General features: G+C 45.2%; 1 protein-coding gene across 2 annotated transcripts; it reads left to right on the top strand.

Moving 5' to 3' along the window:
- Positions 1-99: 99 nt before the first annotated feature.
- On the top strand, positions 100-23,236 carry LOC139420469 (kappa-type opioid receptor-like). Of its 2 annotated transcripts, none has more exons than XM_071170652.1 (3): positions 100-440; positions 21,539-21,891; positions 22,376-23,236. In XM_071170652.1, the coding sequence occupies exons 2-3, from the start codon at positions 21,549-21,551 to the stop codon at positions 22,903-22,905; spliced, it is 873 nt and encodes a 290-aa protein (XP_071026753.1). In that variant the 5' UTR covers positions 100-440; positions 21,539-21,548; the 3' UTR covers positions 22,906-23,236. The 2 variants fall into 2 exon arrangements, with proteins under 2 accessions (XP_071026753.1, XP_071026752.1); XM_071170651.1 differs by lacking the exon at positions 100-440 and adding an exon at positions 784-1,022.
- Positions 23,237-23,495: the final 259 nt, after the last annotated feature.

The following is a 23,495-nucleotide window of genomic DNA, read 5'->3' as shown; positions in this document are numbered from 1 at the left end:
TCCACAAATAATATTATATAGTGTGATATAACTGGTATGATAAAGACTATATTATTGTGATTTAAATCATGTAATAAGGAAATGGATGTCTGTATTTTCTTTGCGCACTTTACCTCTCACAGTTGTGGGCTAGTCCATGGTTACATCGAACAACATGGTTACGTGGGGACGTTAACTATGCCTTGGGGTTATTGTCACTTCTCTGATGTCATATTTGTGCTCGATGGGGAGGGGGGGGGGTTGTTGGGTAGGCTACTGAGCGGGAGTGACTCGAGTCTCCGCCGAGCCGCGGTGCTGCGATTGTTGCTCACATACTCCACTCTACAAAGTTTGGCGAGCCATAACCTTCTGAAATCCAACAGCAAATATATTTTTGTTCAGTAAAAAATTCCATATTCTACAAACACAGAAAAGGAACAGAAGGAACTAATATCCAGAGGGTAAGTTACCGAGGGCCCGGGTGGGTGAAATTACGCATTATGCATTACGTTTTAATTGTTAATATCACATTAAAAACAGGATTGATTTGACCTGTATATATATATATATATATATATATATATATATATATATATATATATATATATATGAATATATATATGAATTTGCACGGCATATAATAAAAAGTTGGTTTAATTTACAAACTATAATAATTTGACGCACATCTTCAACTTTCTTACCGTTATTTTTTCTTCTTTCGGGCTTACTTCACGCATAGCCAACAGCCAGTCAAAGGCATATGCCCTTTTCTCCTTTTCGTTAGGTGGTCAAACATACCCAAAAATGGAAGCCACCCCGGTTGAAATTTTCAAATCCGATAAATGCCACTTGGCGCTCGGCGAAGAATGCTATATGAATTCTACTTCGCAGTCTGGATTTGCCGCAGGTCACAATCTGACTTTGGACTCTGACGGGGAAGAGGAGTCAATGTCCCCAATAATCCCCATTATCACAGCTGTGTACTCCGTGGTGTTTGTGGTGGGCTTGGTGGGCAACTGCCTCGTAATGTATGTTATCATCAGGTAAGGTTTATTTTAATTGATTTGCACATTCATCTCAATATTGCATTGATATCAATTGCCAATATATAGGCTATTGCCAAAGAGTTTAGGCAAATTAAGGGTTACACCAAGTATGCTAAAAATAAAACATTTCAGTAAGATGCCCATGCAAACACCTTACCACATTTTCGCACACAAATTTAAACTAAAAAGTGAAGTTTTTAAACATTTGCAACACTTGTGAGCCACCCAGTGGCAGGTGCATGTTTAAACCTAATAGTACATGTACGATCACTATATGATTTGTTAGGCTTGATTATTTTTGTTTCAATCATAACATACTGTACAGTTCTATTGGAAGGAAAATACTTTTTTTACTATTGGGACTTTTTACAATTGGAATGCGACATCTGTTGGGGGCAATGTTGAAAAGTGTTCTAAATGTGTAAATGAAATGTGCCAAGCCTATGAGAAATAGTGTTCTTTGGGCAGAGAGAAAGCGCATTAATTGCATTTAAAACCAATGGCACTCTATCATGTTGATAGGGTTGCTTGCACCTCGTTGGGTTTTATTTAAGGTGTGTAAAACAGATAAAACAGTGCTGGTGTCATACGCAGTGCACCAACGGCTCACAAAGCACACCAGACTAGAGACATTTACCTCAAATCAGATTGATTGCACATTATCTTCCGGTGAGCAGAATTCCGTATTTTAGACGTCCATGGATGTCTGCGTCAGAACATGCTCGTTGGGCTGTCATCCACAGGGCCTTTCCGTCACCTTGCCAAGTTAATTCCATTGATTAGTAAATAGCGATATACTTACTCTCAGCTCTCTGTTTTATGTAGCCAGCTCAGTTTACAATTGATATATTTTTTTCATCTGATTGACTGATTTTTTCCCCCTTCTCATTAGAAGGAAATGTGCTATCAGAGCGGTGATTTAATTGTCGTACAGGCCTAGATTCAATCAGATCGAGCGTTAACCATTGATAATCAGCATTGGCCGACATCCGCATAGCAGATGTTTTGGCCTTCCTTATTATCCCTACCGCGTTATATTTTCAAAACGGCAATGGTAAATGTAGAATCTGTCGATGATAGGAATAATGACAGTGTGAAATGGTAGCATGTCCAATGTATTGATCCAAAAAAGCAACAGGCTCAACTAACTTCTAGTGGATCATGTGTATGGTAACTGACCAATAGTCTATAACGCTATACTGTATGTAAAATGCATTCAGAAAGTATTCAGACCCCTTCCCTTATTCCACAATTTTACATTACAGCCTTATTCTAAAATGGATTAAATACATTTCCTCATCAATGTACAACAAAATACCCCATAATGACAAAGCGAAAAAACAGGTTTTTTTTAAACAGAAACCTTATTTAAATAAGCATTCAGACCCTTTTCTATGAGACGAAATTGAGCTAAGGTGCATCCTGTTTCCATTGATCATCCTTCAGATGTTTCTACAACTTGATTGGAGTCCACCTGTGGTAAATTCAATTAATTGGACATGATTTGGAAAGGCACACACCTGTCTATACAGCGTCCCACAGTTGACAGTGCATGTCAGAGCAAAACCGAAGCCATGAGGTCAAAGGAATTGTCCGAAGAGCTCCGAGACGGGATTGTGTCGGCACAGATCTGGGGAAGGGTACCAAAAAATGTCTGCAGCATTGAAGGTCCCCAAGAACACAGTGGCCTCCAGCATTCTTAAATGGAAGAAGTTTGGAACCTCCAAGACTCTCCCTACAGCTGGACCCCAGCCAAACTGAACAATCGGGGGAGAAGGGCCTTGGTCAGGGAGGTGACCAAGAACCCGATGGTCACTCTGACAGAGCTCCAGAGATCCTCTGTGGAGATGGGGAAACCTTCCAGAAGGACAACCATCCCTGCAGCACTCCACCAATCAGGCCTTTATGGTAGAGTGGCCAGATGGAAGCGATTCCTCAGTAAAAGGCACATGACAGCCCGCTTGGAGTTTGCCAAAAGGCACCTAAAGAACTCTCAGACCATGAGAAACAAGATTCTCTGATTCTCAAGATTGAACTCTTTGGCCTGAATGCCAAGCATCACATCTGGAGGAAACCTTGCACCATCCCTACAGTGAAGTATGAAGTATGGTGTGGGGATGTTTTTCAGGGACTGGGAGACTAGTCAGGATTAGAGGGAAAGATGAACGGCGCAAAGTAGAAAGAGATCCTTGATTAAAACCTGCTCCAGGGAGCACGTGATGCCGCGGAGCTGAGCAGACGTTGACAAACCGAGCTCTTCAAAGTTATTCCATTATTGCCTAAATAACAACATTGAAACAATATTCTAACATTGGCTGATAAATTGTAAAAAACTTACCTTCCCAAAGAGCCATGGACCTCTGGCCGAGAGGCAAGAAGGACGACCTAAACGTTGTTGATTCCCAAGATAACGCTACAGCTAGCAAGATTAATATTAGCTCTCATAACTCAGACGACAGTTTCAGCCTCTTGCGAGCCCGCCGACATGCTTGCTACTCTCCTCTGAGAAATTCAGGATAGTAACAAAGGTCTTTCTCTGAAAATTGACAAGAAATCGGCTGAACTCCATTCTTCCATTGACAACCTGAAATCCTCTATGAATGATCTCCTTTTGAGAACGACTGAGGCTGAGTTGCGCATTAGCACAGATGAGGATACCATCACTCGACATGACCAGGTTCTGATACAACTGCAAAAGGACAATGCCTACCTCAAAAACAAAGGTAGACCAGATGGAGAACCAGAACCGACGTAGTAATATCCGTGTGGTGGGATTGAAAGAGGACAGCGAGGGCCGTGACCCGGTCCGTTTCTTCACTCAATGGATCCTGGATGTCCTAGGCATAATCAACGTCATTAAGCCATTGGAAATCGAACGCGCCCACAGAACATCAGCACCGAAACCCCGGCCAGATGAGCCTCCACGAGCCATCAGGTTCCTCCGTTTCCAGGACAGAGAGAAGATACTGCAACTTGCAAGAGCCAAAGAGGACATCACCATCGATGGCAAGAGGGTCAGCCTTTTCCCGGATATGAGCGCGGATCTCGCCAGACGTCACAAGCATTTCAGACCTGCCACCAAAGCACTGAAGGAGAAGAACATCACCGGCTACCTCATCCACCCTGAGCGGATAAAAGTTCAGTACAAAGGCCGAAGCCATCTCTTCAACACACCGGGAGAAGTGCTCACTTTTATCAAAGAACTGAACCACTTCTGAATCAGGATGGTCTCTCTGGGGGATAAGATACAGTTGGTTTGTTTTTTCTTTTCCGTGCTGTCCTGGGACTGGACTGCAGATATCTTCTTGGAATTTGAATCTGTTTACCCCGCTATCCGGTCGCTATAATTGATTTGTACTTTTTCAAGTAACCGTTTTTTTCCCGGGGTGAGTCCTATTACATTTACAGGAGAGTATATTTTGGTTTAGTCAATATCCACTGGGCGAAGCAAATGAAAGATCTTAATTTGCTAGACATCTGGAGACAGTTGCACCCACTGGATAGGGACTACTCTTTTTATTCACACCCACACAAGACACACACACGCATAGATAACTTTTTACTATCGACCCAACTGTTTCATAGAGTGTTAGATATCGAGTATCTCCCCAGATTGCTTAGTAACCATTCTTCTCTGGTATTATCAATCTCCATTCCTACCAAGGTAAATGGGGCATATAGATGGAGACTAAATTCTACACTCTTGAAGCAACCTGAATTTTGTGCATTCATCAAGGAGCAGATCAATATTTTTTACTTTGACAAACAAACCCTCCGCTCCTGACAGTTTCATTCTTTGGGACACATTGAAAGCCTATCTGAGGGGACAGATAATTTCCTATACTAAAGGGTTGAAGAGAAAACACGGTGTGGAACTGAATGTCCTTGAATCTGAAATCTCTGAGCTAGAGAAAACCTACCAAAGAGGCCCGGCTAAAGATCTATACAGGCTTTTGGTAAATAGAAAACTGAAATATAATACTCTGAACACATATCAAGCTAAGAGGGCCCTCACTAAATCAAAACAGCGTTACTACGAGCTTGGAGAGAAAGCACACAAAGTATTGGCATGGCAACTGAAAGCAGAGAAAAGTAAGAGGACAATTAATGCTATAGAAACTCCTACTAATGAGATATCTTTCACCCCTACTGAAATTAATGAGACTTTTAAGAAATACTACGAAGACCTCTACACTTCCCAATCAAGCGATGATCTATCAGAGATCGACTTCTTTCTCTCCTCTCTCAACCTCCCATGCCTGGCAGAGGAAGACAGAGAGCACCTGAGTGAACAGTTCTCAGTTCCTGAATTGTTGGAGGCCATTAAATCCTTACCTTCTAATAAATCTCCTGGGAAGGATGGCTTCCCTCCAGAGTTCTATAAAGAATTTAGGGAGCTGTTGGTCCCCTACCTTTATGGAGGTACTTAAAAAGCCGGGGAGGACAACTGCTTTCCATAGTCTTTCTCTCAAGCAGTGATTACTGTGCTTCACAAGAAAGGGAAAACCCTGCTAAAGTCCGCCTCCTATAGACCAATCTCTCTCCTTAACACATATTTTCAACTGGTCACCAAGAAGCTATCTAAGTGACTGGAGTCATGTCTTCCCCTGTTGGTCAACCCGGATCAGACTGGCTTCATAATTAATAGATTGTCCTCCAATAATCTCAGAAGGTTCTTTGATATAATTCACCTTGCTAACAAAAACAAAATACCTAGTGTCGCAGTCTCCCTCGACACCGAAAAGGCCTTTGATAGGGTTGAATGGCCATACCTCTTTTGCGTCTTGGAAAAGTTTGGTTTAGGTACCGTGTTTGTACATTTAATAAAATCACTCTACAAATCTCCTAAAGCTAGGATTGCTATCAATGGGATTACTTCCTCCTCTTTCCCTCTCTATAGGGGGAACAGACAAGGTTGCCCAATTAGCCCCCACCTCTTTGCCCTCGACATTGAACCATTGGCTGAGACTATTAGAACGTGCCCTGACATACATGGCTTTGAGGTGGGCCCCCATACCCATAAGTTATCACACTTTGCGGACGACCTTATCTTATTTCTAACGAACCCAGAACATTCCCTCTCTCACTTGCAGATCCTACTACGGTGTTGTAGTTCTTTCTCTGGATATAAGGTCAATTTTGATAGAAGTGAAATCTTACCGTTGTCTGTCTTTGACCACCATACCATCAAGCACAAGTTTACTTTTAGATGGTCGCCTATGGGCTTCACATATTTGGGCATAATGGTGGATGGTAACCTGAAGAACCTCTATAAACTCAATCTGGCCGGCTTGTTGCAAAAAGTGGAGGGTAACCTGTGTAAATGGATGGACTTGCCTCTCACTCTACTGGGTAGAATCAATGTAATTAAAATGAAGGTCCTGCCCAGATTTCTATATTTGTTTCTATCCCTGTGCCCACAGCATTATTTTCTTCTGTCGACAAGCTGACCAGGCGGTTTATCTGGCACGGCAAAACCCCTACGGTTGGCCTGGATAAACTGACCCTTGATTACGGTCAAGGGGGCTTAAGCCTCCCCAATTTTAGAATATACTACTGGGCTGCACAGTCTAGGTTTCTGGCAATGGTCCCTCTCCCTCATGATTGAACATTGAAAAGTTTGAGGTAAATGATGACACTGGGGCAGAATTGTTTTACAAATGGGACAGAAAATCTATAAAAACCATCACCGACAACCCTTTAATCATACATTCTGTCCTGGCATGGTGCAAACGGCATGAGCTGTTCAGACGGGAGGGATTTCTTTCCCCTAAAACCCCTTCATGGAACAATAGATTGATTCCTATGTTTTTCCAGAATAGTAACTTTAGACCATGGTCTGTGTCACTCTTCTGCAGAATTGTTATGAGGAGGGAGTTATTATGTCTTTTGATCAGCTGAAACAGAAATACCACTTGCCTAACAGGGACTTCTTTAGCTACCTACAACTACGAAACTTTATTAGGGTGACGCTCAAGGGACAATGGAACCTACCTAAGATGTCACCTATTGAACAACTCTGCCACGCAGACCACCCACTGTTCAAGACCATTTCCCGTGTTTACGATGCTCTTATGTCAGGACTAAGACTGCCTGAGCTAGATAAACCCCGACTTAGATGGGAAAAAGATCTGGGTATTAATCTTGATGAGGGTCTATGGAGTGACCTATGCAGGGATGGTGTTACATCCACATTGAACTCCAGATACAGACTGATCCAGTTTAATTTCCTCCATCAGCTCTCGATCACCCAATCTAGACTGCACAAGTTCAACCCTGATATCTCCTCCCTGTGTTTTAGATGTGGCTCAGATGAAGGAACATTCCTCCATTCCACTTGGCAGTGTTCAAAACTACACGGTTTCTGGCAGGGGGTATGCGATACCATATCCTCAATTCACGGGGTTGCATTCCCTTTAGACCCGGAGGTCTGTGTACCGGGTAACTTTACTAACTCGAATCTTAGGCAAAGCCATACTATAAAGCTAACAGAAATATTGCTAGCGATTGCCAAGAAATGTAGTGCCTTGAAATGGAAATCGGATTCCCCCCTGCTAGTTGCAATGTGGCTATCGGAAGTTAATAGTTAAATCCCAATGGAGAAAATCACTTACTGCTTAAGTTAGAGACATTTTACAGAATTTGGCAACCTACGGCAGGTATATGATCCAATGTCTCATTATTATTATTTTTAATTTGACTCTTTATTCTGACTTATTTATTGTATGTTTGTATATATAATTATTTTTATTTTTTTACACTCGTCTGTTACTGTCACTTTGTCATATTGTTGTCTAATATCTTTTCACTTTTGTTTTGAATGTTCTTAATTGGAAAATGCAAAAATAAAATATATTAAAAAAATATATAAAAACCTGCTCCAGGACACTCGAGACCTCATACTAATGTGAAGGTTTTACTGTCCAACAGGACAGCGACCCTAAGCACACAGCCAAGACATCGCAGGAGTGGCTTCGGGACAAGTCTTTGAATGTCCTTGAGTGGCCCAGCCAGAGCTCGGACTTGAACACAATCAAACATCTCTGGAGAGACCTGAATATAGCTGTGCAGCAATGCTCCCCATCCAACCTGACAGAGCTTGAGAGGATCTTTAGAGAAGAATGGGAGAAACTCCCCAAATACAGGCGTATCAAGCTTGTAGCGTCATACCCAAGAAGACTTGGCTGTCAAAGGTGCTTCAACAAAGTACAGAGTAAAGGGTCTGAGTACTTCTGTAAATATCATATCAAACATTTCTAAAAACCCGTTTTTGCTTTGTCATTGTGGGGTATTGTGTGTAGATTCAACAGGGGAAAATATATTCAATCCATTTTAGAATAAGGCTGTAACGTAACAAAATGTGGAAAAAGTCAAGGGGTCTGAATACCTTCCGAATGCACTGTATATATGGCTATAGCCATTTCAGATCTTAAAGATTATCTGGGATTCAAACAACAACAAACGGCCACCAAATCCCTTTATGGGGTAAACAGCTGAGGAATGGGGCTTGAGAAATGTAACCACACTCATATGAGAGAGAGTGATGGATGCAAGGACTGACCATCCATGAGATCAGCATTTTTTGTTTTGAAGCTTAGACAGTTGAGACAGCTACTGACAGTTGAATTAAACTTTTTAGACATTCATAAGTCGTCCTATTTTCTTCATGAATCAATGGCTATATTCACTGAGTGTATAAAACACTAGGGACACCTTCCTAATATTGAGTTGCACCCCCTTTTGCCCTAAGAACAGCCTCAATGGACTCTACAAGGTGTCTAAAGAGTTCCACAGGGATGCTGGCCCATGTTGACTCCAACGCTTCCCACGGTTGTGGGAAGTTGGATGAATGTTCTTTGGGTGGGGGACCATTCTTGATACGTGAAAAACCCAGTAGCGTTGCAGTTCTTGACACACTCAAACCAGTGCGCCTGGCACCTACCACCTACTACCATACCCATTTTAAAGGCACTTAAATGATTTGTCTTGCCCATTCACCCTGTGAATGGCACACATACACAATCCACGTCTCAACTGTCTCAAGGCTTAAACATCATTATTGTCTCCTCCCTTCATCTACACTTTTTGAAGTGGATTAAATAGGTGACATCAATAAAGGATCATTGCTTTCACCTGGATTCACTTGGTCAGTCTATGTCATGGACAGAGCATGTTTGTACACTCAGTGTATAATGTATTTGAAAGTCAAAACATGTATTTACCAATCGCAGATTGCCACTTTAAAGTATAAATTGTTTAATGTAGATCACTTACGTGTTTGGGACACCATTTAAAAGTATGACAGCTGCTAAGCTAGCCCTGCCAAGTGTCATTTTCTCCCCTAGTTACAGATATATTTTTTCAGAGATATCAAAAGACCTTGTATGATCATTTTGTATTACTTTTAGTCTGCCTCGTGTTGTTGGGATTATCAATAGAAATGAAAATCACCAGGTCAGAGGATGGCAAGATAGACGCTTATTCCTGCGGACGAATGACAATATAATGATTATATTTTTCATAATTAATAAACATTTTTTTTTTTTTAAATGCTGAAAATCCAGTATTTCTCTGTCAAACGGTTTGGTTATATTTCAGTCTTTTGTGATGTATATAATGTCTAATATTAGGATAAAAACTCAAAATGTAATACATTTCAACTCTCTATCTGACATGGTACATGTGTATTCTTTTTTAAAGACCATAACCTGTGTGTGAGGTGTATACCTTTGTGTCAATGTAGATCTGTTTAAGACTACCAAGAAATCCTCTGTGTGACCCTGATTTAGCCCACTGCAGTAAAAGGTTTAACAGATGGAAAAGTTTTCCTTTGGGTTTCATTTCGTTCTTTCATCAGCTGTTGATAACAATAATCGCCTGGGTTCAAAAAACATTCGAAATCTTTCAAATACTGTTGGCATTTGCTTTAGTCTAGCCTTTTTCAAACCTCTCCACAGGGACCCACAGCCATTCTATGTACAGTGCCTTCAGAAAGTATTCCTACACCTTGACTTATTCCACATTTTGTTGTTACAGCCTGAGTTCAAAATGGTTGAAATGTATATTTTATCTACACACAATACTCCATAATGACAGAAGTGTTTGCTAATTTATTGAAAATGAAATACAGAAACACAGCATCTCATTTACATAAGTATTCACACCACTGAGTCAATGCATTTTCACTCACAATCACTTTTGGCAGCGATTGCAGAGTCTTTCAGGGTAAGTCTAAGAGCGTTGCACACCTGGATTGTACACTATTTGCACATTTGATTCATTCTTCAAGCTCTGTCAAGTTGGTTGTTGGTCATTGCTAGACAGCCATTTTCAAGTCTTGCCATTGATTTTCAAGCCAATTTAAGTCAAAACTGTAACTAGGCCACTCTCGAACATTCAATGTCGTCTTGGTAAGCAACTCGGGTGTATATTTGGCCTTGTGTTTTAGGTTACTGTTCTGCTGGAAGGTGAATTTATCTCCCAGTGTCTGGTGAAAAGCAGACTTAACCAGGTTTTCTTCTATGATTTTTCCTCTGCTTAGCTCCATTCCGTTTATTTTTTATCCTGAAAAACCCCCCAGTCCTTAACGATTATATTCATAGTGTCATGCGTAGGTGTAATAGGTGGCAGGGAAGTCAGGCGCAGGAGAGTCAAATGGAGTGTAAAATGGAGTCTTTTAATAAAGTCCACGGAGTATGCTCCATAACACTAAATGTACATAAACATGGGTACGAGGACCCGACGCGCACCTATACAACAATCACACTACACTGACAATAAAACAATCTCTGACAAAGACATGAGGGGAAACAGAGGGTTAAATACACAACAGGTAATGAATGGGATTGAAAACAGGTGTGTGGGAAGACAAGACAAAACCAATGGAAAATGAAAAAAGGATCAATGATGGCTAGAAGACCGGTGACGTCGAACGCCGAGCACCGCCCGAACAAGGAGAGGCAACGACTTCGGCAGAAGTCGTGACAGTACCCCCCCCCTGACGCGCGGCTCCAGCTGCGTGTCGACACCGGCCTCGGGGACGACCCGGAAGGCGAGGTGCAGGGCGATCCGGATGGAGACGGTGGAATTCTGATAACATGGAAGGATCTAACACGTCCTCCACCGGAACCCAGCATCTCTCCTCCGGCCCGTACCCCTCCCAGTCCACGAGGTACTGAAGGCCCCTCGCCCGACGTCTCGAATCCAAAATGGATCGAACAGAGTACGCCGGAACCCCCTCGATGTCTAGAGGAGGCGGAGGAACATTACGCACTTCAGCCTCCTGGAGCGGGCCAGCCACCATCGGCCTGAGGAGAGACACATGGAACGAGGGGTTAATACGGTAATGAGTGGGTAGTTGTAACCTATAACATACCTCGTTCACTCTCCTCAGGACTTTAAACGGCCCCACAAACCGCGGACCCAGCTTCCGGCAGAGAAGGCGAAGGGGCAGGTTTCGGGTCGAGAGCCAGACCCTGTCCCCTGGTGCGAACACTGGGGCCTCACTGCGGCGACGGTCTGCGCCAATTTTCTGGCGCCTTATGGCACGCTGAAGGTGGACGTGGGCTGCCTCCCAGGTCTCCTCAGCGTGCCGAAACCAATTGTCCACCGCAGGGGCCTCGGTCTGGCTCTGATGCCAAGGAGCCAGAACCGGCTAATACCCTAATACACATTGAAAGGGAGTAAGGTTAGTGGAGGAGTGACGTAGCGAGTTCTGAGCCATCTCTGCCCAGGGCACGAACTTCGCCCATTCCCCCGGCCGATCCTGGCAATAAGACCGCAGAAACCTACCCACATCCTGGTTAACTCTCTCCACCTGCCCATTACTCTCGGGGTGAAAACCTGAGGTAAGACTAACCGAGATCCCCAGACGCTCCATGAACGCCTTCCAGACCCTTGATGTGAACTGGGGACCCCGATCAGACACTATATCCTCAGGCACCCCATAGTGCCGGAAAACGTGTGTAAACAGGGCCTCTGCAGTTTGTAAGGCCGTAGGGAGACCGGGCAAAGGGAGGAGACGACAGGACTTAGAAAACCGATCCACAACGACCAGGATCGTGGTGTAACCCTGTGAAGGTGGAAGATCGGTCAAAAATCCACCGACAGGTGCGACCACGGCCGTTGAGGAACGGGTAGAGGTTGTAGCTTACCTCTGGGCAGGTGTCTAGGAGCCTTGCACTGGGCGCACACCGAGCAGGAAGAAACATAAATCCTCACGTCCTTAGCTAAAGTGGGCCACCAGTATCTCCCGTCAAGACAGCGCATCGTCCGACCTATCCCAGGATGACCAGAGGAGGGTGACGTGTGAGCCCAATATATCAATCGGTCGCGGACAGCAGACGGAACGTACAGACGACCAGCTGGACACTCAGGGGGAGAAGGCTCTGCACGTGACGCCCGCTCAATGTCCGCGTCCAGCTCCCACACTACTGGCGCCACCAAACACGAAGCTGGGAGTATGGGAGTGGGATCCATGGACCGCTCCTCTGTGTCATACAGCCGAGACAATGCGTCTGCCTTAACGTTCTGGGAGCCTGGTCTGTGAGAAAGAGTAAACACAAAACGAGTGAAAAACATGGCCCACCTTGCCTGGCGAGGATTCAATCTCTTTGCTTGCCGGATATACTCCAGATTGCGGTGGTCAGTCCAGATGAGAAAAGGGTGTTTAGCCCCCTCAAGCCAATGCCTCCACACCTTCAAAGCTTCTACGACAGCTAACAGCTCCCGGTTCCCCACATCATAGTTTCGCTCCGCCGGGCTGAGCTTCTTTGAAAAGAAAGCACAGGGGCGAAGCTTCAGTGGCGTACCCGAACGCTGAGAGAGCACTGCTCCTATCCCAGCTTCGGATGCGTCCACCTCCACTATGAATGGCAGAGGGATCCGGATGAGCCAGCACAGGCACCGAAGTAAACAGAGTCTTCAGGTGCTCAAAAGCCCTGTTCGCCTCAGCCGACCACTGCAAGCGCACCGGGCCCCCCTTTAGCAGTGAGGTAATGGGAGCTGCCACCTGACCAAAACCCCGGATAAACCTCCGGTAGTAATTGGAAAACCCCAAAAAACGCTGCAACTCCTTTACCGTGGTTGGAGTCGGCCAATTACGCACGGCTATAATGCGGTCGCTCTCCATCTCCACTCCTGAAGTGGAAATCCGATGCCCTAGGAAGGAGATGGATTGTTGGAAAAACAAGCATTTCTCAGACTTGACATATAGATCATGCTCCAACAGGCGACCAAGCACCCTGCGCACCAGGCACACATGCTCGGCGCGTGTAGCAGAGTATATCAGAATATCATCGATATACACCACTACACCCTGCCCGTGCAGGTCCCTGAAGATCTCATCTACAAATGATTGGAAAACTGATGGAGCATTCATCAACCCATATGGCATGACCAGGTACTCATAATGACCTGAGGTGGTGCTAAATGCCGTCTTCCACTCATCACCCTTCTTAATACGCACCAGATTGTACGCACTCCTGAGATCCAATTTTGTGAAAAAACGTGCCCCGTGCATTAACTCAATAATCGTATTGATCAGAGGTAGCGGGTAACTATATTTCACTGTGATTTTATTAAGACCTCGATAATCAACGCACGGGCGTAAACCGCCATCCTTTTTTTTCACAAAAAAGAAACTCGAAGAGACGGGTGAAATGGATGGCTGAATGAACCCCTGATGCAGGGATTCAGAGATATATGTCACCATAGCCTCCGTCTCCGCTTGCGACAGGGGATACACGTGACTCTTGGGATATGCAGCGTCTACCAGGAGATCTATCGCACAATCCCCCAGTCGATGGGGTGGTAATTGAGTCGCCTTCGTTTTACAGAAGGCGAGAGCCAAATCGGCATATTCGGGGGGAATGCGCACGGTGGAGACCTGGTCTGGACTTTCCACCGTAGTAGCACCAACGGAAACCCCTAAACACCTACCTGAACATTCTCGCGACCACCCTGTGAGAGCCCTCTGTGGCCAAGAAACAGTGGGGTTATGACAAACTAACCAGGGTAGGCCTAGCACCACAGAATACGCAGGAGAATCAATAAGGAAAAGACTAATCTTCTCCTTGTGACCCTCCTGCGTTATCATACACAAAGGTGCGGTTACCTCCCTGATAAACCCTGACCCTAATGGTCGACTATCTAAGGCATGAATAGGGAAAGGCATATCCACAGGAACAATAGGGATCCCTAAACTATGAGCTAGACTTTTATTAATGAAATTCCCAGCCGCACCCGAATCTACTAGCGCCTTATACTGGGAATGCAGTGAAAAATCAGGAAAAGAGACAGAGACAAACATTAGTGCAGCAGAGGGCTCTGGATGAGAATGGTGCCTACTCACCTGGGGTGACGCCAGAATGCCCTGCCTGCCCTCTCTATTCCCAGAGGAACCAACCCGGCACCGACCAGCAGTGTGCTCTCTGCGACCTTGAATGGTGCTCGAGCGGGAACCCCCTCCGGTCTCCCTGCGCACCATCCCTCCCAATTCCATAGGTTCGGGAGAGAGGGTGCGGGAGGATGGAACAACCAGACCCCGATCTAGACGTCCACGAGTAGCCAGCATGTTGTCCAGCTTGATGGACATGTCCACCAGCTGGTCGAAGGTGAGGGTGGTGTCTCTACAGGCCAGCTCCCGACGGACGTCCTCGCGTAGACTACAACGGTAATGGTCGATCAGGGCCCTGTCGCTCCATCCAGCGCCGGCAGCCAAGGTCCTAAACTCCAAAGCAAAATCCTGTGCACTCCTCGTCTCCTGCCTCAGATGATAGAGAAGCTCACCCGCTGCTTTGCCTTCAGGTGGGTGATCGAATACTATCCGGAATTGGCGGGTGAACTCCTCAAAATGGTCCAGCGCCGCATCCTCCCTACTACACACAGCGCTGGCCCATTCCAGGGCTTTCCCGGTGAGGCATGAGACGAGGGCGTAACTCTTCTCACGGTCAGATGGTACTGGGGAGACCGTGGCTAGATACAAGTTCAGTTTAAGGAGGAAACCCTGGCAGCCGGCAGTATCTCCGTTGTATCCCGTAGGTAGGGATAAATGGATCCTCGATTCCGGAGAGGAAAAATCGTTGTGGTGGTGGTGGCGCTGGAGAAACTCCCTGTCTCTCCCAGCGATCCATTTTCATGACAATGTGATCCATGACGGAGCTGATAACGTCAAGCTCCCTAGCTTGTTCCTGAACGCGTTCCTCCAGCTCCATGGGCATAGTGTCCTCTCCTGCTGACTTCATATATTGGTCAGAGATTCTGTCATGCGTAGGTGTAATAGGTGGCAGGGAAGTCAGGCGCAGGAGAGTCAAATGGAGTGTAAAATGGAGTCTTTTAATAAAGTCCACAGAGTATGCTCCATAACACTAAATGTACATAAACATGGGTACGAGGACCCGACGCGCACCTATACAACAATCACACTACACTGACAGAAAAACAATCTCTGACAAAGACATGAGGGGAAACAGAGGGTTAAATACACAACAGGTAATGAATGGTGTTATGTTCTGTTAATTACTGATGTCCCCTTTAAGGATGGAGCACCCTTGGTCATGCGCAGTATTGTTCTATGTTATTCTGGTACTAACTAGTTTGAGTAAATGTGAAGCTCCAGTTCAATTGCTTGTATTCCGAGTCTTTCTTATTACATAAATAAGTACTAAGTGTTAAGACACTACAATGGCGACGAGGATGATTACCTGCAGTGTGCATCACGAATACAGATGGAGTTCGTAGGAAGAGAGGAAGATTTTGACCCTGTAGCACAACAGCTAGCAAGCAGTGAAGACGAGGGGAGAGATAACGAGAACGAGGCGGCAGATCAAAGACCCGTGGAGCCGGAGGTAAAGAGAATGGCTAGCATCGGGAAAATAGATGTGTTTGATGACACGCAAGAAAACTGGGCAACTTACATTGAACGACTGGAACAGTACTTCATTGCAAACGACATTGCTGATAACAAAAGAGTACCAGCGTTGTTGAGTTTAATTGGCCCAAAAACATACAGTTTGCTAAGAGATCTGACTGCCCCTCTGAAGCCCTCAAATAAAACATTCACAGAGATTGTGGAGATATTGCAAAATCACCTATCACCTAAACCACTCCTCATCGCGGAACGTTTTCGTTTCCACGAGAGATCAGAATGAGGGGGAGGGTGTTAGTACATATGTAGCAGTGTTGAAGAAACTGTCTGAACATTGCCAGTTGGGAGAGAACCTAAATGACACATTAAGGGATAGATTTGTGTGTGGACTGAAACATGAACACATTCAAAAACGTTTGCTCACAGAATCAGAGCTCACGTTTGCAAAGGCTGTTGAAATTGCTGTGGCTATGGAAATCGCGACTAAAGATGCATTTGAGTTGCAAAGTAAAAGAAGTACTGACCTGTCACAAATTTCCCTGCACAAGTTTTCACACAGTCGACAGCGCCCCCGTGTGGCCGAAAAATGCAACAGGTGTGACAGAGATGGTCACAAAGCAGAGGACTGCCGTTTCAAAGACGAAATTTGTCACAAATGCAGTAGAAGGGGGCACATTCAAAGAGCATGCAAAGCAAAATTCAGTCACAACAGTAAAACTGAGAAAATTAAAGGGTTGGTGAATGCACTAGCAGAGAACAGTGGCAGTGATTCAGATGAACGATTAATTGGTACAATGGAGTTAAACACAGTGACTTCTCCCAGCAGTAGCATAATATGGGTGACACCAGATATCGAAGGCAAACCTCTCAAAATGGAGCTGGACACAGGATCTGCAGTGTCTATAATTTCCACTACTGTCTACAATGAGCACTTTAAGGCTATCAAGCTGAAGAACACAAATGTGTTGCTGAAGACATACTCAGGAGAGAGATTGAGCCCAATGGGGGCGTTGCAGGTCAGAGTGCATTATGGGGGGCAAACACAGCAGTTACAGCTGTATGTGGTGCCTGGAACTGGCCCCCCATTATTTGGCAGGGAATGGCTTTCAAAAATAAAGCTGAATTGGTGTGACTTGAAAATGCTCCACACGTTCCAGTCCAAAGAGAAAGGCACAGACCAAACACTGGAACACTTGCGGAAGAAATACAACACAGTTTTCAGTGATCAGATGGGAACAGTAAAAGGCTTCACAGCAAAACTTGTACTAAGAGATGACGCAACCCCGAAATTCTGCAAAGCCAGATCTGTTCCATACTCCCTGAGACCAAAGGTGGAAGCGGAAATCGATCGCTTGCAGGATACAGGGATCCTGACGAAAGTGGACAGAAGCGAATGGGCCACACCCATAGTTCCTATTGTGAAGAAAGACGGGTCTGTTAGAATGTGTGGGGACTTCAAGGTAACTGTGAATTCAATGTTGCATGTGGACCAATACCCCCTACCACGTCTGGATGACATCTTTGCTGCACTAGCTGGTGGGAAACACTCAGTAAAATCGATCTGAAACAGGCTTACCTGCAGCTACCGGTTGAAGAGAGTTCCAAACAGTACCTGACAATAAACACACACAAAGGTCATTTGGCAACGAACTATTGACCAGCCAGATCTGAAAGAGTATGGTCTACAGGCAAACTTAAAGAAGTGTGAGTTCTTCAAAGACAAGATTGTCTTCTGTGGACATGAGATTGACTGCAATGGATTGCACAAAACACAGGACAAAATCGAGGCAGTGGTACAGGCACCACGACCACAAAATATCACAGAAGTAAGATCTTTCACGGGACTGATCAATTACTACAGAAGATTCCTCCCAAACCTTTCAGCAGTACTCCAGCCTCTAAATCAGCTCCTGGAAAAGAATAGGACATGGCGGTGGACAGAGCAGTGTGAAAATGCATTTCTGGAGGCAAAACGGCTCATAACCTCTGAACAGGTCCTGATGCATTACGACCCTGAAATGCCAGTGAAGTTGGCTTGTGATGCGTCCCCTTATGGATTAGGGGCAGTCCTTTCACACACACTGAAAGATGGGTCAGAGAGGCCAGTTGCATTTGCGTCACGAACATTGAATGATGCAGAGAAAAACTACTCACAAATCGACAAAGAAGCACTGGCACTAGTGTGGGGCGTCAAGAAATTCCACGCATACCTATATGGCAAGCGTTTCACACTGGTTACAGATCACCAGCCGTTGCTTTCCATTTTCAGTCCAAAGAAAGGCATTCCGGCAATGACAGCAGCCAGGTTACAGCGATATGCCCTGTTCCTTGCCAGTCATATGACATTGAGTTTAAGCCGTCATCCCTCCACACAAATGCAGATGGATTATCCAGACTGCCGTGTACAAGAGAAAGACAAAGGAGGGTGGATGCAGTGGACATGTTCCATACCGCTCAGCTTGAGGCCCTACCTGTCACAAGCACAGTTATCAAACAGGAGACAAGGAAAGATGTGACCTTGTCAAAAGTGTACACCTACACCATGTCAGGATGGCCAGCTACTGGCAGAAAGGAGCTGACTCCGTATTTCCAGCGGAGAAACGAAATTACAACGTACCAAGGATGTTTGATGTGGGGAATGAGAGTCATGATACCCCAGAAATGCCAACATCTAGTCTTGCAGCAACTACATGAAGGTCATGTTGGAATTGTCAAAATGAAGCTGCTCGCAAGGAGCCACTTCTGGTGGCCAGGTCTGGACCAACAGATAGAAAATATGGCAAAGAACTGTAGTGGATGTTTTGAAACCCTTCACATGCCTGCTCCTGTCCCAGTCCACCCATGGGAATGGCCCGCAGAGCCATGGCAGAGAATTCATGTGGACTACGCTGGTCCCTTTGAAAAGCACATGTTTCTGGTTATAGTTGATGCCCATTCCAAATGGCCAGAGGTGTTTTGCACTGACTCCTCCACCTCAGCTCAGACGATAGAGTGTCTCAGAACAACGTTTGCACGCTTCGGTTTGCCACTGCAGCTGGTAAGTGACAACGCGCAAGCTTTTGTAAGTGACGAGTTTACAAGATTCATGTCAGTAAATGGAATCAAACACTCAACCTCAGCTCCGTACCACCCTGCCACCAATGGGCTGGCAGAACGCTTTGTGCAAACCCTAAAGCAAGGACTCCGTGCAGCAAAACGAGACGAAGGGACTTTGCAAACAAAACTGGCCAAGTTCCTGGCCTCCTACCGAAACACCCCACATGCCACGACAAATGAAAGCCCAGCCGCACTGATGTTCGGGAGGCCTCTCCGCACACAGCTAGACATCATGAAGCCAAACAGGCGTAATGAAGTGCTGAACAAACAAGCCAAGATGCTCTCCGGTGGCCGGGAGCGCCATCTCCAAACAGGACAGGAAGTGATGGTGCGAGACTACAGAAGAGGAGGGAAATGGACAAGAGGGACCGTACACACACAAACGGGACCCAGAACTTACCAGGTTCAAGTGAGCCCAGACATAATGTGGCGGCGTCACATTAACCAAATGCATTCCAGGGAAAACAGCACAACAATCGAGAGAGAACAGGCGCAGAGAGCTCCTGAGAGTGACACACAGGGAACTGTAGAGGACGGTGGGGCAGTAGAGAGACCCCAGGCTGAAAGAAGGGAACGTGTTGATGAAGGTGCTGCTATAGCAGACGCTATAATGGAACAAGCACACACTGAGGATGTTCAGGAGCCTCCAGACAATCTGAGGCGCTACCCAGAACGAAGGCACCGTCCACCAGACAGACTAGACTTATAAACAAACAAACAAAAACGAACTGTTCAAGTTCAATTTAAAAGATGCAAAATAACTACAACAAGTTCTGTGAAATGTTTCAGTTGTGGTTTGGTAAAAGTAACTCTGATTGTATAAGAGAAGGAATGTTATGTTCTGTTAATTACTGATGTCCCCTTTAAGGATGGAGCACCCTTGGTCATGCGCAGTATTGTTCTATGTTATTCTGGTACTAACTAGTTTGAGTAAATGTGAAGCTCCAGTTCAATTGCTTGTATTCCGAGTCTTTCTTATTACATAAATAAGTACTAAGTGTTAAGACACTACAAATGGGATTGAAAACAGGTGTGTGGGAAGACAAGACAAAACCAATGGAAAATGAAAAAAGGATCAATGATGGCTAGAAGACCGGTGACGTCGAACGCCGAGCACCGCCCGAACAAGGAGAGGCAACGACTTCGGCAGAAGTCGTGACACATAGCCATAACATGATGCAGCCACCACTATGCTGGAAGATATGGAGAGTGGTACTCAGTAATGTGTTGTATTGGATTTGCCCCAAACTTAACACTTTGTATTCAGGATAAAAAGTGAATTGCTTTGCCACATTTTTTGCAGTATTCCTTTAGTGCCTTGTTGCAAACAGGATGCATGTTTTGGAATATTTTTATTCTGTACAGGCTTCTTTCTTTCACTGTCAATTAGGTTAGTATTGTGGACTAACTACAATGTTGTTGATCCATCCTGAGTTTTCTCCTAGCACAGCCATTCAACTCAGTAACTACTTTAAAGTCACCATTGGCTTCATGGTGCAATCCTTGAGCGGTTTCCTTCCTCTCCGACAACTGAGTTAGGAAGGACTCGTGTATCTTTGCAGTGACTGGGTTTATTTATACACCATCCAAAGTGTAATTCATTTTGTATTACCCATCTACCAATAGGTGCCCTTCTTTGCGAGGCATTATAAAACCTCCCCTGTCTTTGTGGTTGAAACTGTGTTTGAAATTCACTGCTCGACTAAGGGACCTTACAGATAATTGTATGTGTGGGGCACAGAGATGAGGTAGTCATTCAAAAATCATGTTAAACTATTATTGCACAAAGAGTGAGTCCATGCAACTTATTATTTGACATGCAATTTTTTTTTACTACTGAACTTATTTAGGATTGCCATAACAAAGGGGTTGAGTACCTACTGACTCAAGACATTACAGCTTGACATTTTTTGTTAATTCTCTAAAAAATTCTAACAACATAACTCCACTTTGACATTATGGCGTATTGTGTGTAGGCCACTGGCACAAAATCTCAATGTAATAAAAATGAAATACAGGCTGTAAACAATAAAATTCAAGGGTTGTGAATAAAGTGGGCGTGGCGAAATAAGTGGGTGGATCATCGGTGATGAGTGTAACATCAGCACTCTTTGATTGGTTAGACTGTTTTGATTGAGCGGCCTTGTTTTTAGTTTCTAAATGTGTTTTCATTGGTCAGTTCCTGTGTGGTGATACTGATGCTTTGTCAGGACAGTTGCAGTCATGCAAAACGGTCTCTAAATTCTGCCCATTTAGCTGTTCGCTTTCCATACACCCACTTGTGCTTATACGCCTGTATATGTTGACACACACATGTTCCAGCAGCCATGTTGACTTCCAGTTACCCATGAGTCAAATGTCTGGGGGTCCCTGAGGAGAGATTTGAAAAAGACTGCTCTAGTCTGCCAGATGGATGAGGTTAGCACTCGTCACTATTCTATTCTTTCCACTGTGCCATGCAGGAAAGCTCAATCAAGCCCAGATAGATGATTTCAAATAGACCTTACACATTCTACCCTACATTCTTTACTCTATGCTGTTTTTGAAACAGGTATACAAAGATGAAGACGGCCACCAACATTTACATATTCAACCTGGCTCTGGCCGACGCCCTGGTCACCACGACGATGCCTTTCCAGAGCACTGACTACCTGTTGAACTCGTGGCCGTTTGGCGAGGTGGTGTGTAAGGTGTTCATATCCATCGACTACTACAACATGTTCACCAGCATCTTCACCCTGACCATGATGAGTGTTGACCGCTATGTGGCCGTGTGCCACCCGGTCAAAGCCCTGGGTTTCCGAACACCCATCAATGCCAAGATGATCAACGTGTGTATCTGGATGTTGTCGTCGGCAGCCGGGATACCAGCACTTCTACTGGGGGGCACCCAGACCAACAATGGTGAGAAAGCATGCAGACACACACACAGTCATGAAGCACGCACACAAAAGAATGCATGCGCATGGATCCACACACGCACACATTTCCGAAGAGAATGTCATGAAAATGTTATGCACAGTTTGCGCTGGTTACTTCATGCCTCTGTTTGAGTGAATCAATGTGCAGAAGTGCCCATCTAATCTCAGAACATTTCGGTCCTATTTTGTAGATAGGAATATAGATCAATCTAAGCCATGAGCTTGCCATGATCTTTAAACCATATATTATTGTTTCTAAGCTGTGAATAAGTGGGAAAAAGTGGAAGTTCCCTTTTGAGTTTACATTAGGCATTCCATAACAGCACCGCAGAGTTTGAGGTGACCCAGACACAAAGGGAAATGTATGTGTTCTCTTTGTATGAGCCTAGGTGCATTTCATCTTTGCTCTCTCTTTCTCGACCTCCTCTCTCCTCTCTCTTTCTCTTCTCCCATCTCTCTCCCTCTAGGCACCACGGAGTGTGCATTACAATTCCCGGAGCCATACGTGTACTGGGACACTCTGATGAAGATCTGTGTGTTTGTGTTTGCCTTCGTGGTGCCCGTGCTCATCATCACCGTGTGCTACTCCCTGATGGTGCTACGACTCAAGAGCGTGCGTCTCCTCTCGGGCTCCCGGGAGAAGGACCGCAACCTGCGACGCATTACCCGCCTGGTCATGGTGGTGGTGGTGGTATTCGTAGTGTGCTGGACGCCCATCCACATCTTCATCCTGGTCAAGGCGCTGGTGAGCGTTCCAGAGAACACCGCCGTCATGGCCGCCTACTTCTTCTGCGTAGCGCTGGGCTACACCAACAGCAGCCTCAACCCCGTCCTCTACGCATTCCTGGATGAGAACTTCAAGAGATGCTTCAGGGACTTCTGCGTCCCGACAAAGCTGAAGAAGGTGGACAAGGGGTCGGGTAAAAAAGGCACCGTAAGGTCCCCGGAGGCCCCAGTTCCACTGGAGAACCCACACGGGACTAGAAAGCCGGCATGACTAGCCATGGAAGTGTCTTTCATTTCTCAAGTTGGAAAGGAAGACTCTAATGATCTGGGCCTAACCCAGGCGATATCAGTAATGTGAGCACAGCAGTGCTACTGTTCCTTTGTAAATATCTCAGACTAGATGACTGATGTTCCATTGTTTCTCTTTCAGTTATTTGTTTCTATCTCACAATGGGGATTCGCTAGAATCACCTATTCTCGGAAGAACCTATCAAAAGTGGTTGTTGGAGACCGAGCCATAGAGTGGTGAATGAGGTGAGCACCTCAAGGCTAACTTGGATATCTCGCTGAGAGCCAAGCTAACCTCAATAGCAGATCCTACCTGCAACTCTCGTCTAGTGCCCCCACTTAGTTTCCTTCAGTCAGCACTGAGCTAGCCACACCACACCTTCACCAAGTGGTAGCTGCAAGCTAACACCCCACTAGTCTTGGGTTTAGCGTACTACTGTGCTCATTATTGCTAGCTGTTAGCCACAAGGCTTCTAACTAGCTAGCTTATTATGCTGTTTACATGAGCTACTATTTCCTTGCCACCAGCCGCAAGGCTTCTAATTAGCTAGCCTCTACATGTTGTTCTTACAA

The sequence above is a fragment of the Oncorhynchus clarkii genome, chromosome 11 (genome assembly GCF_045791955.1).
Source record: "Oncorhynchus clarkii lewisi isolate Uvic-CL-2024 chromosome 11, UVic_Ocla_1.0, whole genome shotgun sequence".
NCBI classification, from domain to species: domain Eukaryota; kingdom Metazoa; phylum Chordata; class Actinopteri; order Salmoniformes; family Salmonidae; genus Oncorhynchus; species Oncorhynchus clarkii.
Note: the sequence above shows the minus strand (reverse complement) of the source record. Positions and strands in the feature narration are given on the sequence as shown.

What these genes read in the sequence shown, in the direction of transcription:
- LOC139420469 (XM_071170651.1), top strand. Translation starts at nt 784, where the DNA reads ATGGAAGCCACCCCGGTTGAAATTTTCAAATCCGATAAATGCCACTTG. An exon ending in GTAATGTATGTTATCATCAG is followed by an intron (nt 1,023 to 21,538) that starts GTAAGGTTTATT and finishes TTTTTGAAACAG; the next exon opens with GTATACAAAGATGAAGACGG. An exon ending in GGGCACCCAGACCAACAATG is followed by an intron (nt 21,892 to 22,375) that starts GTGAGAAAGCAT and finishes CTCTCCCTCTAG; the next exon opens with GCACCACGGAGTGTGCATTA.